The sequence below is a fragment of the Dipodomys ordii genome, unplaced genomic scaffold (genome assembly GCF_000151885.1).
Source record: "Dipodomys ordii isolate 6190 unplaced genomic scaffold, Dord_2.0 Scaffold205, whole genome shotgun sequence".
NCBI classification, from domain to species: Eukaryota; Metazoa; Chordata; class Mammalia; order Rodentia; family Heteromyidae; genus Dipodomys; species Dipodomys ordii.
Genome location: NW_012267421.1, coordinates 3,256,596 through 3,274,101, shown reverse-complemented (window position 1 = coordinate 3,274,101; position 17,506 = coordinate 3,256,596). Strand labels below are relative to the sequence as shown.

The 17,506-nt window shown below is 37.1% G+C and overlaps 1 protein-coding gene across 2 annotated transcripts in view; it reads right to left on the bottom strand.

Annotated features, from left to right (window-relative positions):
• Positions 1-1,481: 1,481 nt before the first annotated feature.
• Sept7 (septin 7) overlaps positions 1,482-17,506 on the bottom strand; it is a 57,594-nt gene continuing 41,569 nt past the window's right edge. Inside the window, exons 7-14 of one of the 2 annotated variants that reach the window (XM_013035152.1) lie at positions 15,972-16,089; positions 13,856-13,948; positions 12,786-12,882; positions 10,936-10,987; positions 9,105-9,230; positions 5,023-5,158; positions 3,609-3,748; positions 1,482-2,532 (exon numbers count right to left, since the gene is read on the bottom strand). In XM_013035152.1, the coding sequence (XP_012890606.1) occupies positions 2,493-2,532; positions 3,609-3,748; positions 5,023-5,158; positions 9,105-9,230; positions 10,936-10,987; positions 12,786-12,882; positions 13,856-13,948; positions 15,972-16,089 (802 nt within the window). In that variant the 3' untranslated portion in view covers positions 1,482-2,492. The remainder of the gene's footprint in view (positions 2,533-3,608; positions 3,749-5,022; positions 5,159-9,104; positions 9,231-10,935; positions 10,988-12,785; positions 12,883-13,855; positions 13,949-15,971; positions 16,090-17,506) is intronic. The other variant, XM_013035151.1, reaches the window with a different exon arrangement.

The window sequence follows — 17,506 nt, the reverse complement described above, 5'->3', positions numbered from 1 at the left end:
AGTCATACTTTGTGGTGGGCATAAAGGAAAAACCTCAAGTCATACCCTACACAGGACACTTAGTGCTTTGCAAACATACTCTTGCTGCCACCCACCCACCCACCCACTCACCCACCCATCCATCCATCAATCCATCCAGGAGTCACACTGGCGATGGAACTCAGGGTCTGGCAAACACTTCACTCTACCAGATGATCCATGTTTTCAGTCCTCTGCCTTTAGTTTTTTGGACAAATTCTCCTACATCTTTCCTGACTGGCTCAGATAGCAATTCTCTTACCTCCACTTTTGGAAGCTGGGACCCACCAGGCTCAGCTGAAATTTATTTCTAAAAATCATGCCATTCTTTCATGCTATCCAAAGCAGATGATATCTGATGATCAACAAGACAGATATTTCTTTCTAACTTCTCATAGCTCTTACAGATAAATGCTTATTGAAGTGGTCTTACTTAAATCATCTTTAACATTTCATGAGACCAACTTTAAAAATTATCCTGCCAGGTGCCAGTGGTTCACACCTATAACCCTACTCAGGAGGCTACGATCTGAGGATCACAGTTCAAAGCCAACCTCAGGCAGAAAAGTTCCCCTTGAGACTCTTATCTCCAATCAACCACTGAAAACCTGGAAGTGGAGCTGTGGCTTCAAGTGGTAGAGCACTAGCTTTAAGCAAAAAGAGCTCAGGGACATCGCTGGCCCAGAGTTCAAGCCCCATGACTGAAAAAGAAATTATTCTGGTGAATTTTTTTTGGGGGGGGGGTCCAGTAGTGGGGCCTGAACTCTGGGCCTGGGTGCTGTCCCTCAGCTCTTCAGCTCAAAGCTAGCGCTCTACCACTTGAGCACAGCGCCACTTCCAGCTTTTTTCTTTTTGCTTATGTGATGCTGAGAAATTGAACCCAGGGCCTTAGGCATGCAAGGCAAGCGCTCTACCACTGAGCCACCTTCCCAGCCCTCCTGGTGAATTTTTATGTAAAGTCAAGACTAATCTTACTAATTAGTGTTTCAAAAGAGTTTTTTTTTTTTAAAAAAAAAAAAGCAGTAAACATTCTTTCAAGAACACTGATTTATTTAAATGTCAGCCTTGAATTAAAAATAGTTGCTAATTAGAACAATCATTCATATACTCTGCTTAGGTCATTAACCTAAAAAAAAAAGACATAGTAAACACAATAATCTGACCTTGGTGAACAGAAAGTTTAAAAATTAACGTTTCCAGAACTATATTTAATTCAAATTAGTTGGATGTAGTTTCTCAGCAATGGAGAGAGGCATCGTGTGTCTACACTGGATGTGGCTTCTCAGCGATGAAGAGATGCACTGTGTGTCTACACTGGATGTGGTTTCTCAGTGATGGAGAGAGGAGCTGTTGTGTTTACACTGGAAGATGAGCACACATGCTTCTACATTAAACAAATCTGGGATGCCTTGTGGATAGACTCCATTATTGTGATGGGGGAATATGCAAGACACCACACTCTGTTACATCACAACATTGTTTATTATGTGAATTTTTTTACAATACAAACAAAAAATACAGAAATGCAATATATGGATACAGCTAAATGCAGAATGGTGACTTTTTCTCTCTTCAAGAGGCCATGATTCCCATTTCTAGTAAAATAAGAGACTGCATATAGGTAGAAACAGGCTTGTTGTTAGCTCCACAATTTGCCTAGAAATGACCTATAAATGCATTTTCTCCCTGCTACTTACCATAAAGTGTAAAAAGGGAGTTAAAGGAAAGTTTCCTTGTTGTTTCCTACCATATGAAAGATGCTATATTCTATTTTAGCAGGGCCAATATATGGAAAATATCTAAATTAAATGTTATTACAAAAATGAAGCAGTAATGAGATTCTGGCTAAAGAGGGTACTAAATGAGAATAACATATACGTAAAGAATCCAAAACAAACAAACAAAAGGTTGTTATAAAAAGCTCTAGGTGCACTGTAAGCATATACGTTCTTTTTTCCATGTGTATTTTCAAACAATGGAAGTGTCAAAAATAGGGTCAACTGTGTTAGACTAAATTACATTATTGTATAGGCTGCAATGAATGGAACCTCTGTATTATAATTATCATAGAGAAGCATAGTCTGCATCATAGTATGGCAATTTATCCTCAATGAAAACCTTCCAGAGTCCTTTATTTTGGAATATCCTGTAAACAATCAAACCACCAGAACATGATTGTACAACAGTTAAATGTTCTCTTGCATTAAATTGAAGACATCTGTTTAATAATAATAATAAAAAAGAAAATGTAGAAAGGTACTTAGAGCTGTTACTTTCTAAGTACAGAACACCCTAGACAATTCAAGGCATCTTAATCTCCATCGAGAACAACAACAAAAAAATAGTATTTGTCATGCTGTTAAATCCATCATTATGGATAAAATTGGTGCAAATTGGTCAAACGGATCCAACAAACACTGATGTCCAAGCTGGCATATTGGCAACTAATACGTAACTGGTGGTCAATGGAGAGTTTAAAAGATCTTCCCTTTCTTCTTGTTCTTTTCCAAGGTTCTAAACAATTGAAGGAAAATAATTAGGATGAGTGAGCACATTATAACCATGAAGACAACATGTGGCAGAGGTGGCTAACACAGATACCAGTGTGCATGATTTTTAGGCACTATTTTTTCATGAAAAAGATCACAAGATTTAGAAGTACATTATGAGGACAATGAGTCTATAACACTATTTTTGTAAACAATCATATTTGACAAAATTCCACAATGAGCAGAAAAACTTCCTCTAAATCATTTTAACATACAAAAACATTTTTTCAAATGAAACATCACAAACTGAGGAAGACCAACAAAGGGTTCCACTTGACTCACTGCCACTGTGTTCTTGAGGACATCTTATGCCTTGCAAATCTACTGTCCTCTTCATATGTGGGTATCACAGAACTACCTAATCTGGACAGTGTGGAACTCTCAGGGATATGCAGACTTTCAGTTTAAAATGAGATCAATCATAGTGACATTGACCAAGAAGCATTGTACTCATAATCTGACTTAAGGAATTGCAACCTGTCTGTACAACTACTTAATTTTAAAAAATTGGAGACCAATGAGCAATAAACAAAAGAAGAAAATCAAGATAGGAAAAGGATTGAGTTCCATATCAATCAAGGAGGAACTGACTTTGTATGTGTTAGAAATAATGTATCAGAGTTCATCTTCAAGAATTTAACTAAACAAGTAATCTCACACAATTAAAATATACCCTTGTATGTATAAAAGATATTTGCAGCAGTTTGTTCTCTAAGTATGCCAAAAACTGAAACAACCATTACTACTTGGAGTAACTGGGAGAAAGGTAAGAAATTAATTACAATGTGTCAACTGAGATGTTAGGAAGCTGAAAATTTGTAAAGATTAAGTCCTGGAAATGTTTACATGGGAAAAAAAATACAGTTAACAGTATTTGCATCCATGCATATAAACATAGTGATCCACTAAATAACTGTGCTTGGGGACACACAACAATGGTGGTGGCTTTTTAAGTGCCACTCCAGTGTTTTAAAAATAAACTCAAGAAGAAATTCCTTAAACATCACTACATGCACACACCTCAGGACTGGTGCTACTTACCGCGAAGAGTTCTGTTGTTCTAAAATGCGTTGCTGAGCTTCCCAGTTGGCTTTCTCCTCCTCAAACTGACGCCGTTTTTCCTCTAATTCTTTGTGCTGGGCTTCCAAATTCTTTTTCATCTGCTCATGGCGCCGTTGAAGCTAAATGACAGCATAACACACAAAGTATAACTGCTAAGCCTGAGACAGAAGCATGTTTCATGCAGGCATCTTATTTTGAAGGTATTGGCCACATAAATCCAAAATTCAGCCTGGAGCGTTAGCAGGGAGGGCACTGTACTGCAGGACCCATCTGCCTCAGAAGCCAGCAACTCAACAGAATCATCTTGAAAACAGGACAAAAAAGCCTCTTAAAAAAAGGAACCAAAACTAGAAATTCATAAAAATTATTGTAAATATTTACATGTTTTGCTGAAAAAAATGGCAAAAAATGTGCTTGATTACATTTGCATGAGATAGCTCAGAAGGTATATTTTCTATTACTGTCATCCCACATGTTTAAAGAGTTTGTGCTTTTAATTATAACAGTAAGAAACATGGCAACAAAACTTCATAGTGAAATCACCTCACTACAGTCTTCTCCTACACTCAGACATGAATCAAGCCTTTCACCTCCAGTGTCTCTCATTCTCTTTCCTTTTGCCTACTGAAGGAAATACTTCCATGGTTTTCTGCTTTTAAAAAAATAGCAGAAATTAAATGCCAGCAGTCGGGCACTGGTGGCTCACACCTATAATCCTAGCTACTCAGGAGGCTGAGATCTGAGGATCACAGTTCAAAGCCAGTCAGGGCAGGAAAGTTGATGAAACTCTTATCTCAAGTAAACCACCAGAAAGTGGTACTGTGGCTTAAGTTGTAGAGCACTAGTCTTGAGCTGAAGAGCTCAGGGACAGTGCCCAGGCCCAGAATTCAAGCCCTATGACCAACCAAAAAAAGAAAAAAAAATTAAATGGTGCCTGCATCAACACCTGGAGTAACCTGGCTAGAGTGTCAGTCACTGCTGCTCAGCACTGGGAATTACTAACACTGCACATTCACAGGATATCACATCCCTTCATTTTCTCCCCTTATACTGTCTATAACTTACTCAGGCAGGTCTGAAGTGCAATTAAGATTACTTCATTCCTTCTCATTTATTCCTAAGACTGATCAAGTGCTTCATTTTTCCAGCACTAGGAATTAAATCCAGGACCTCACACATGCAAGTAAGTGTTTATACCATTTGAGCCATGTCTCTAGTCTTTTTATACTCACTCACACACACACACACTATACTATGTACGTGCTTGTAACATAGATATATACATACATCATACACACATATTGCGTGTGCGTGTGTGTATGTGTGTGTGTACACAGTCCCTTTCTGACAGGTACTATTTAAGAAGGAATACAGACAGAAGCAAACTGGTTACCTCAGCCTCAGAGTCCTTCAGTTTCTGGACCTTCTCCTTGACCTTCATCTCAAACACCTGCTCCATCTCCATCTCCATTTTCTTCATCTTGGCTACATGTTCCCTTCTTTCTTCCTCCATTTGTGCCAGAGGGCTTCTGTCATGAACATTAAGACAATCACTCAGTGTGTGAATGGAAACTGTAACACAAAACTCTGAGACAGCCAATATTACACATGCATAATTTAGATGCATAAAAATAACTTTTGAAAGCTTTCATTTACAGCATGTTAAGTGATAACATAGAAATTCTAAGTTTTATGTACAAATCGATTATGAACCAATGCTTCAGAAGCTTATTTATAAGTATACTTGTAACCTAGGAACTTCCCTCCATAAGGTTTCATATATAAACTTCAATTTCTAGTGAATAATGATAAGACAAAGATCTAAGCTCAGCTGCTGAAGAAGTAGAATTCAAAGGAATATAGTAAGTATAAGGCCAGCTCAGTGAAAAAGGTGTATTGAAACCTTCATCTTAAATCAGTAAGTCAGGCTATTGGTATACGGCTTTGATCCCAGCTATGAAGGTGGGTATATTAAGTAGGAACATAATGGCCTGAAGCCAGCCCTGGAAAAACCTCAAAATCCTGTTGGGTAAGTAAAGCAAAAAAAAAAAAAGGGGGGGGGGCTGTTTGGGGCATGGCTCAAGTAATGGAGCACCTGCCTAGCAAATGGAATGCATTAGGCTCAAACCCCAATGCTGTGTCCCCCACAAAGATCTAAATCTGTGAGGGCACCATCACCAAACCTTGTGCACATCCGCTATGAAATAACATGCAAGGAAAAAGTTCAAGTGTGAAAAACAAAGCAAGTTGACATAGTTAATTTATGTATGAGAACATTTTGAGTTTTCTTATGTTTCAAGTATCAAAATTTAAGATAACCTCTGATGTCACAACTATATTTAATTATAAAAATTTGAAATTAAATCTGCTTGCTGGAAATAACTACTAGTCAGTAGTAGTACGCTGCATAGAAAGGCAGAATGTCTGCAGACCCTTTTTATTACCTGTAATGTTCTCAAGAATTCACTATACTTGCAGATTCCAATGTCTTAAATTTGACATGTTCAGAGATTTACACACACACACACACACACACACACAAAGACACACAAGCAAGCAAGCAAACAAGCAAGCACATACACAGACATATAAGTGCCAGAAAACAGACATTAAGCACAGTCAAGTAATCTATTATACCACTGACATTAGCTTATGGGCTCAAGTATCTTGGTATAATTATGTTCCAAACCTTCATGCTGAAAAACATGTATAGGTGGCTTTTATGTCAATGCTGCTATATTTAAAGACACAAGAAAAAGCAAGGTGCTCGTAACTACCACAACCATGGGGAGCGTTCTATGGTTTAGCTCAATCATGAGAGTAACATCTTTCTCTGACTCTGAAGATAAAACACATACACTCTGACTCGGTAAAAATAGGCTTTAACCAAACACAAAGTTATACATTTTAAGTGAATAGCTTTGATCTCAATAGTGTTTTGTTTTTAAATTAAGTTATGACTTAAAAGCAAAAGCCAGGCCTTGAGTTTCAGCCACTTCTTTCTGGTCCCCAGAGGGAAGTGCCGGCATGGTGACCTCTCTCACTGACTCAGTCTCTCTAATTGTCTCAGCACTCTTCTTCCGGAGTAAGTAAGTAGGGGGCATAGATTGCAACAGAAAACACTCCAAAAGGCTACCAACTTTTCTTAGTAAAAAGAAAAAAAAAACATGTGTTATGCTCCTATGATTAAAAAGATTTTTTTTATGATTACTGTAAGTTAAAACAAAACATTTAACTGAAGAATATTTTTTTCACATAAGAAAACCAGTGGCTCACACTTGTAATCCTAGCTACACAATAGGCTGAGATCTAAGGACTGCAGTTTGATTCCAGTTCAGGTAGAGAGAAATCAGAGACTCTAGCCAGCAAAGTGCTAGACTAGAGGTTTAGCTCAAGTTGTAGAAGGAAAGCTCTGAATGAAAAAATGAGAAAAAACAAGGTCCTGAATTCAAACTCTGATAACGGCTCAAAAAAGAAAACTTACTTCTAAAACTAAGTACTAGTGGTTCATACCTAGCTATTAGGGAGGCTGAGAGAAATTGTGGCTCAAGACCAACATAGGCTGAAAAGTTCTGGAGATCCTACCACAACAAAACCAAGGAAACAAATAACCCAGGCTCAAGTGGTAAAATATTGCCTAATGTAGCTCTGGGTTCAAACCCTAGCACCATTAAAAAAGAAAAAACTATACACACAGACCTGCAATATTTTGCCAAGTAATCAAATAACCAGAAATTCTGAAAATGCAACTAAATAAGACATTAACTTAGCATGAGACTGCCTTTTTTAAAAAGGTAAGGTCCGTTGATAAATTTTTAAAAGCACTATTACTATATTTCATTAAAGTTGTTAAGATCCAGTTTCTTATGTTTTTTTAACATATATGGGCCCTTGTCTCTTGGGCAACGCTGTAGGTGCCCTGAAAAAGCATGCCATAGAGGGCAACGGTCATTTTTCAGGGAGATGACCTGAGGTTTTATTACTTTCAAAGGGTCTCTAACCCTACTGCTCCCTCAACTTCCCCAAACCTTCTAGACTCTAGAGAATTACTTTTTAACTGATAGTCTTTAGTAACTGGAATATATGTATTTAAAGCAATTAAAGATTATGCAACAATATAGTTGTAATTCAGAAACCAGTAGTTTGGTAGTTGTTGTGTGTGTGTGTCTGTGTAGACTGAGGGAAGCAGAGTAAGAATCTGAAGGTTCAGCTACAAAGAGAGGTCCTGTCTCAAAACAAAACAAGACTGGTGTAGTGGCTCAACCTTGTGATTCTAAGTACTTTTAGGAAGCAGAGATTGGGAAATTCGCACAGGCAAAAGAAGTTATTGAAACTATCTCAACAAGTAGTCAGAAACATGGGGAAACAAAAGCAGGGGTATCCACAGGCATCCCAGGCCAGCCTGGGGACAAGGCAAGGTCCAACCTCAAAAATAACCAAAGCAAAAAGGGGCAGGAGGCATGGCTCAGGTGGCAAAGTGTGCCTAGCAAGCGTGAGATCCTGAGTTTAATCTCTAATGCATTCAAACAAAAAATGCAAAGCCAAAATCAAAATATAACAACCAAAAAGGGAGAGAACTACATGAAGTTATTAGATATATAAATGTTGAAGTTACACATTCTTTTTTGGGGGGAGGGGGGGTTCGGTCATGGGGCCTGAACTCTGGGCCTGGGTACTGTCCCTCAGCTCTTCAGCTCAAGGCTAGTGCTCTACTACTTGAGCCACAGCATCACTTCTGGCTTTTTTCTTTTTGCTTATGTGGTGCTGAGGAATCGAACCCAGCGCCTCATGCATGCAAGGCAAGTGCTCTACCACTGAGCCACCTTCCCAGCCCGTGAAGTTACACATTCTTATTTTTACCTATCTATAAAATGCAGATAAATTTTGTTACTTTATCCTTGGGAGAATAAGGAATATACAAAATAGTACTTTGCACATGAAAAACTACCAGTTTACCTTGCAGTAGTAAACTTTGTCATTTTGTTGTATTATGTATTTATTTATTTAGCACCAGGACTTAAATGCAGGGTCTCAGGCTAGCTTCTGGCTTGCTTGATCAGCCAACTCTCTACCTTTAGCCCTGTCCTCTCAACTTTTAACTAAATAACTCCTGCCTTTAAATTCAAAGTACTAAATATTACTTATGTCTTAGAAAAGTAAATAACCTGCCTTCCACTGTCTATCTAAATGAACCTGTATTTTAGTCATTTCTAGGAACTCAGTCACCTAACAAGGTTCTCCTAATGAACAGATAGAAGTGGCTACAGAAAGGAAGTTTTTAGAAACAATGAGATAAAGAGTCATGCACTGAAACATATAAATATAAAAAGCACATTTTTCTATTCCACTATAAGAAACATCAGGCTATCTACCATCACATAGCAAACACCCTCTCTAGAATTTACACCCTCTAGAATTTCCAGTGTTAGGAGGCACTAGATGAAAATAACCCTGGAAAACAACACTGGCGCTTACTTGGTAAGCTGTCCTTTACTCTTGTTATTATCCACGCCGTTGTAAGTCACAGCTGCCAGTTTTCTGCTTCGGTAGTTCTCATAGTGTACATTATTAGTGACATCTTTTAAGTCTTGCATGTGTGTTCTGTCATAAATAAAGAGCATGAGTTGACTCTATTAAGAAAAGCTCTGATGCAAACTATTTACCAAAATTTCAGACTTAAAATGGGCAAAAGATTATTCTTAAGAAAGACACATTCCTGTCTTCACCTTTAGGCTTCAAGAAGATCAAAATGAAGAACCCTAACTAGACCAACAGAATTTAGATTCCAAAATCTCTTAAAGCAGCAACTTTAAAATAAACTTTCTACAATAGATGTTCATCTTCTCTTCACAGTATTTATGTAATTTTACAAGAGTAGATTAGCTTCTATTTAAATTTACAAAATCTAAATCAAACTGCTTTTCTTTAGGTAAAGTAATTTTTAAAGTAATACTGAATTTTCATATGTTAATACTTAAATAAGGACATCTGAGATCACATTTCAACTTATTTTCACACTAGGGCAGCTTAATTTCTGTTTATTCAGGTTGTCCACTGCATGTGCTACTTTGGCTTGGGGTATTTCCAACAGACAGAATCAATCAACACATGGGAAATAAACCTTGAAAATTCATGAATGGTTACGATTCTTTAATCATGAGAGCTGCTCTATGGATCCCCTTTGCCAATGCAATATGCAGTATTCGTAGGTGGAAATGGTCCAGCAGTCCTTACCCATTCCACCCTCCCTTTTCTTATCACCCACTGCATCCTGAACTTCCTGTGCTCATCATATTCCATCTTCACTGCTTTACCACAACTCCCTTTGGAGAGACAAACAGAATCAAGATAATACTGATTTCATTCTTCCTTATGGCCAGAAAACACTGTTACTTCTTATCCAACTTGATGGAATGCCTTCTTCAAAGTCCTTGTGAAGAGCATGTAATGTTTAATTACTGTGGTTGTTCTCCTTCTGCCTAACATTTCCATGCAGTTCTCTGATAGTTTATTCCCCCTAGTCCTAAATTTGGACTTAGTCCTAAGTCATCTCCTATTACACTCTGTCCCTTGATACATATTTATTCTCTCTTATGGCCACAGTGGTTACATTTAAAGCTGTTTATATTCTACTCCAGTGAAGTCAGGACATTCCTAATCCCTAGTGCATCTGGTGGTCAAACAGAGCAGCTCCCAATAATCTGTGATAGTCCCCTCAGTTTCATTTTGTATCTTCTTAGGAGCCCTCTTTATTTCCTCCTGAAATCACAACACATAACCCTTGACTGTCAACATATCTTTCTGGTTACCAGTATTGCCACAGGCAACACCATGCATGTTATTTCTTTATCTGTATTTTGCATTCCCCTTTACCAGAAATGTACAATTTCTTTTGTACTCAATAAAGAGAGCAGATAATAGAAACTTTAAAAATTTAATAACTAAAGACTGAAGCTAAAGTATGATAAATGTTATTGAATTTTGGAACTAGTTACCAGTTTCTCCAGAGAATAGAAACAAGTCCCTGTACTAGAACACAGAATTGAATTTTGTACTCTTATGAATCACATCATCACTGTATACTGAAAAATCTAAGAAACATGACTGCAGTAAATAATGCAAGTAGTATAGAAACATCTAACACATCAGAAATTATGTTGCTTCTAACACAACCTTTTACAACTGCTGAATTCTGACTTGCAGATATACAAGTCTTTATTTCTATGGAAGCAAGAAGTCAGTCTGCCCAATTCTGTTCAATTTAGGACCAAAAAACTTCACAATTCTTATCACTGTTCATACTTACCTTATCAACATATTCCTTAGAATTGTAAAATCACAATGTTCACCATTTTCAACTATAAAAAAATAGATGACACATTATTTTCACAAAATCTGGTCTTTTCTAAGAAATTTCAAATGAGACTGTACAAGAGATTCAATCAATTTCTCAGAAAGTTTTAACACTAACAGTTCCCAAAGGAATGACAGACAAGTGTACAATAATACTACTTTATTCGTTTAATCCTCATGATAAATATGAAAGCTGGAAACAACACTGAAAATTTGAAAACAAACAAGAAAACGTACATTTTCTCATATATCTCAGAAAGTGTATTTATTCTATAATAAAATACATTTTGTAAATTTAATGGTATAGTAAAGAGGAGAACTGCTTTATTAAAACTTCCTTAAGGATAGGAAGGGGAACCAAAGAGGAGGCAACAATGCTTGATAAGAAATGTACTCATTATCTTGCCCATGTAATTGTAACTCCTCTGTACAGTATTTTCACAATAAAAAAAAAAAGAAGAAAAAAAAACTTCCTTAAGATGAAACCAAATGAAAAGGTGGCTGAGAATTTCAAGATTACTTATTTTTTAAAAACATATCACTCTGGGTACAGGAGATTAAACTAGAAATACAAAGGCATCTCTGCAGTGTACAGTTCTAAGGAATATCTAAATTCTAAAGTCTTGAGGCAGTGACTTGCCTGGGTATCACAGAGCTCGTAAGAAAGTACAGGATTACTGGAAAGAAAAATCACTGCTAATCAGAGCAATTTCAAAGAGTATCTCCAAACTTATGTAAGTGGCCAACAAGTAGATAAAATATTCATTACTCTAGCTTATATAACACAGAAGATTAAGTATTAGGGTAAATAAATATAATAAATATAACATAACTAAGAAGATTCTAAGGATTGTTCTTCTAGGATTATATTGGTATTTAAACTTGGTAGGGATTTTGGCTTAGTTGGTAGAGTGCTTGCCTAGTATGCATGAGGCGGCTTTGGGTTCAATTCCTCAGTACCACATCAGCAATAAAGAAATAAAGTTAATAAAAATAAATTTTCAAAGTTTTTATATTTAAGAAAAATTTTAAATTAAAAAAATTCACTCTATGGGAAGGTGGCTCAGTGGAAGAGTGCCTGTCTTGCATGCATGAGGCCCTGGTTTCGATTCCTCAGCACCAGATAAGCAGAAAAGATCAGAAATGGGCTGTGGCTCAAGTGATAGAGCACTAGCCTTGAGCTGAAGAGCTGAGGGACAGTGCCCAGGCCCAGAATCCAGGCCCCATAACCAAAAAAAAAAAAAGTTTTTACTCTGAAGATATGATGTAAAAAAAGAGAGAGAGAGAGAGAAAGAAAGAGAGAGAGAAGAAAAGAGAAAGAAAGAGAAGGAAAGAGAAAAAGAAAATAGTGAACTAAGTTCATAAATACTTTTAAACCATTATTAAAGGTCTTTGAGGATTCTGGCTCAGATTAAATGAAGAACCTTCTCTCCAAATTGTTTCATTTTTCAGAAGATTCATTAGATCCTTGGCAAGGATCTTAGCCAAGAAGTCCTAAATTACAAGCATATTTTCAAGGAAGAAAACAAACACTGGCTTAATGATGGGGAAAAGAAGAGGAAGAGCAGCAGGGTACCAACAATTGACATCTCAACTTCAGGAATTATTACATACTTTCTTGACTGAAAATCAGGGTCTGGAAGTCAGAATTGTATTTAAGAGGAAAATGAGATTACAGGGAAATAAAATCCAAACCAGCCTTGAAAATCTGGAGTGTATCAACATAGTGTGCATTTTATACTATTTATAAAATTTTATGATTGTGAGACTTGATAGAAAGCCATTCACTACAGAAAGCCTTACCTTCAGCCACACCCCAAGGATACTGCCTTCCTCTGACCCTCTTGCCGTTAACTTCAATGATCGTGTTACTACCTACTACAGCGAGAGGTAAACGGTCCTAGAAAATAAAGCACTCACATTCAAATACATCTTTGTAGTCCTCACAAGCTCAAGGATGAAGAACTTACATTACTCAACAGATTAAAAAGCAAATTATTTTGAAAGCTTTGACATTATTATAGGCCAATCAATAAATAGTAAATCGCCAGTTTATGGAATTACCAACAAGGTAAATAATGAATATAGTAGTATTTTCTCTGAGAATTAATGAATACTAGAGCATATTCTAGTCAAATTGTTATCTCATACTGGGCAAGATAGAGTAACAAGAATATTGGCATTTATAAGGGAAAATTGAGGCTTGTGATTAGCCTACTGATGTAATCATAAAACAATCTTAACAATGGAACAGGGAATGTTGAGTCTGTAAACTATCATCAGTGCCTCGGACTGCACTAGTGTCCACTCATACTAAAACTCAACAACCTTTTTAAAATATTTGTGGTTGTCAGAAATACAAAAGTAGCTATTTTTATAAAACCTTAGAAATTAATCAGATATAAGTATTTCACTAATTACATAATGCCATAATTTACCTTACCAATTCTAGGTCCAAATTATTAAGAAAATCATTACAAACTAAAATACAGAAAATTATGCTGGTAAAGATTTTGAGCTAGCTTTTATAAATGAAAAAATATTTTGTGTGGCTCTTAAAAAATTAAAACATAACAAATCCTCTCCCTTCTCATCCTTCACTTAAGAAAAAAAAAAACTATATGAGATATAAAACCAATCCACTGAAAACCATGTGAGTTAAGGATTGTATTATTCACCTCGCTATTCAATGCATTCCTACTTACATATAACTACCAGCAAAGTTAACTACAATGTGCAATTCACCACTAATAGTTTTTATTATGTAAGCAAACAAACTACATAAAGCAAAGATACTTTTGGTCTTTCTTGTGGATATTATAGTATGATTTAAGTGTCCAAATACTACAGTATATGTTGAGAAATAAACCTACCTTTATCTTTTTAACCAGCTTATTTTCTTCTTCATCATCTGTTTCTGGAAATTCATATATTTTAATTTTATGTTCTTGGATTTCTTTCATTATCTAAAATAAAAGAAGTAATCAGCAAAGCAACGCCACACATAATTAGTATACTTTTTGGATTCTTACATGAGAACTGTTTCTGGTCCTTGTTTTTCAATTATGTAAACTATAATCTAGCCAGGCATCGATGGTTCACACCCATAATTCTAGCTACACAGGAGATCTGAAGATCTGAAGATCAAAGTTTGAAGCCAGCCCAGGTAGGAAAGTTCATGAGACTCTCATCTCCAAATAACCACCAAAGGCCAAAAGCGCAACAGTAGCTCTAATGATAAGAGCGCTAGCCTTGAACTAAAAACTCAGGAACAGTACTCAGGTCCAGAGTTCAAGCCCAAGAACCAACATACACAAAACCAATCATCATCTAAACTAAAGAACTATGCCAAAGATCTTGTTTTTAAACTACAATGCTGATATATAAGTACCAAGACCCAATTACTTCAGAAGTGTCCATCATATGGTTATCAGCCCAAAAGAGTTCTAAAGTCAAAATTCCAGAAAGGATTTATTCAGGGAGTTTTCAATATAATGGCTTTAAGTCACTTATCTGCAATGACTAGGATTCTTTCTCTGGACACAGCTTACCAAACTGTCTTACTCAGCTAAACCAATAAGGCTTTCAAACTCACCTACAACTTTTAGTAGAAGGTGGGAGGGTAAGCAAAACTAAGCACAACCCTGGAGAAGATGTTATGCTGTGATCAGACAATATCCTTATGTGTACAAGTGCGTATATACAATCACCGAGGCGAGGAACAGAGGTAAGACTGGACACATACACAGATGAAACAAAAAAACACACCCTAGAAATTAAGCTCAATAGTAAGAAGAAAGAAAATCAAAAGAGATAACTTACTAATGACATCAGAAAATACCTAGTTCAATTTAAACTATCTTGTCCAAAATCACTCCAAATTCCAAAGGGAATAAAGACATTCAAATAATAGCCAACTCTACATAATATAGAATGCTAATAAATCCTAGCAATAGCTTCCTGCCTATACTTGTATTTTGGTGCTGCTTTCATGGCAGGGGTCCAAGCCCAAGTAAAGCAGCCATAAACAAATGACTACTACATAGAACTTAACAGAAGTAGGTAAGGCATGGATGCCCTGGCCTGTAACCCCAGCACTCAGAGGGTAAGGCAGGAAGATGGTGCACTGAAAGCTGGCCTGAGATACCCAGCAAGACTTGTTACAAATAAATGAATGGACAGAATTAAACAGAAAATCACTACAAGGAAAAATCAGGATCACATCTCTTTCACAATTGGAACATAGACACACATGGAAAAAACAGAAATAAATGTCAGGTAACAAATACTTAAGCAATAAAAGCAAAGAAACAACAGTTCAAATAACAGTGGCTCTTTGTATATTAAAACATGAAGGTACATTTTTAAATGATATTGGGCTAAAGTCCCATCTTCATCTATATAACCAACTAGCATGGATAAGGCCCATCAACTCATTTTGAACAAGTTAGCTGGGTAATTATGTTAGGCATATGAAGAACCATTACTCTAAGTACACAAAAACAGGTAAGGGCCAGAAGTGTAGTTCAGAAGCACCACAGGCACTATTCAATTTCAAGCTCAAGCAAACCAAAAGAGATAGGGATGGGAAGGGACAGGGAAGGCTGGAAATGTAGCTTAGTGGTAGAATACTTGTCTAGCATGCATGAAGCCCTGGGTTCAATTCTTCAGTAACACATAAACAGAAAAAGCCAGAAATAGTGCTGTGGCTCAAGTGGTACAGGGCTAGCCTTGTGCAAAAGAAGCTCAGGGACAGTGCCCAGACCCTGAGTTCAAGCCCCAGGTCTGGCAAAAAAAAAAAAAAAAAAAAAAGATGGGATCTTCAAGGAAAAACTTAAGACAGATTATTTTTAATAATTATTTGCAAAAACAAACAACAATTCAGTAGAGTGGAGACAACTGTATTACAACACGCTATACTAAGACCATTGAAAAGCTGCAAATTATGTGAATGTAGGAGCAACCCAGGAGTCAAATCATTCTGCTCACCTGTTTTTTAAACTGCTGGCATTCCTCTGGTGTGAGTGTATCTGCTTTGGCAATTAGTGGGATGATATTCACTTTTTCATGCAAACGTTTCATAAACTCAATGTCCAATGGTTTAAGTCTGAAATACATAGTATTTAATATAACTGAAACTGGTCAGTTTGGGGAAACAGATTATTCACATCCCAATGATCAATTTAGTACAATGAACTCCTTTACTTACTTATAAGAAACACTCTCTGTGAAGATGTATTGGGCCAGTCAACAGTTAGGTAGAACAAGACTTCAAGAAGCATTGGAGTGGCTAAGAAGGCATTTTGCTTCCCGCCCTTGAAACACCCTGGTCATAGGATTTTGACCCTAAAGAGGAATTGGAAAAACCAGAAAGGCTCCTAATAGAATTTCCTACAATCAGCTCTGTATTACTCAAACTTTGCAAGTTTTGTTTTGTTTTGTTTTTAATGAAAAATAATAGTCCTATTCAAATCCAAGATGCTCTCAAGAGTATCGTCAACTTGCCTCTCTGTCCATTACAATTTGGCTGGCTACCACCCCTTAGCCATTGTGCTTTCAAGGTTACAGTGGCACTTACCATCACTACTTTGCCCATTATGTATTCCTGACACTACTCAAAATTCTCCTAGAATTCTCACAGAACCTCATCTCTAAACCTCATCTCTCAGGAATTCTTTACAAAGTGAGTCCCTTTAGAGGTACATAATTCAGAATTCTTAGTCCCTCTTCTCTCTTTTTTTTTTTTTGGAGGGGGGGGGAATCTGTCCGGTCGTGAGCCTGAACTCTGGGCCTGGGCGATGTTCCTCAGCTCTTCAGCTCAAGGCTAGTGTTCTACCACTTGAGCCCCAGCGCCACTTCCGGGTTTTTTCTTTCTGCTTACGTGGTGCTGAGGAATCGAACCCAGGGCCTTGAGCATGCAAGGCAAGCGCTCTACTACTGAGCCACCTTCCCAGCCCCTCTTCTCTTTTTTCTACATTTTTTACGATTATGGTTATTATCCCTACAAAAGATTTCAATCATCCCCTGTGGGCAAAGTACTTCCAAATCTTCCTCTGAAGATCCAGACACTGTTTACTAGTGGACATACAATTAGAATATCCCATGGACTCCTGATCTGAATCTCCACGTTCTCCTTATCTCTATGCTTCCTATCTCAGTGAATGATAGATACTACAATCTGAGTGGATAATCTTGAAACTTGGAATTCCCCATTCCTTTACTCCTCATATCTGATTCATCAATACTGACTTGAAACACACACACACACACACACACACACACACACACACATATCCCCCCTCTCTCTCTCTCTCTCCCTTTTTTTTTTCTTCTTATCTGATTCATCAATACTGACTTGAAACACACACACGCGCACGCACGCGCACACACGCACGCACACACGCACGCACACACACACACACACACCCTTCCTTCCTCCCTCCCTCTATTACTTTAGGCAACCAAGACCCTGAGAATGGATAACTACATGAGCCTTTCTGCACACACACACACACACACACACA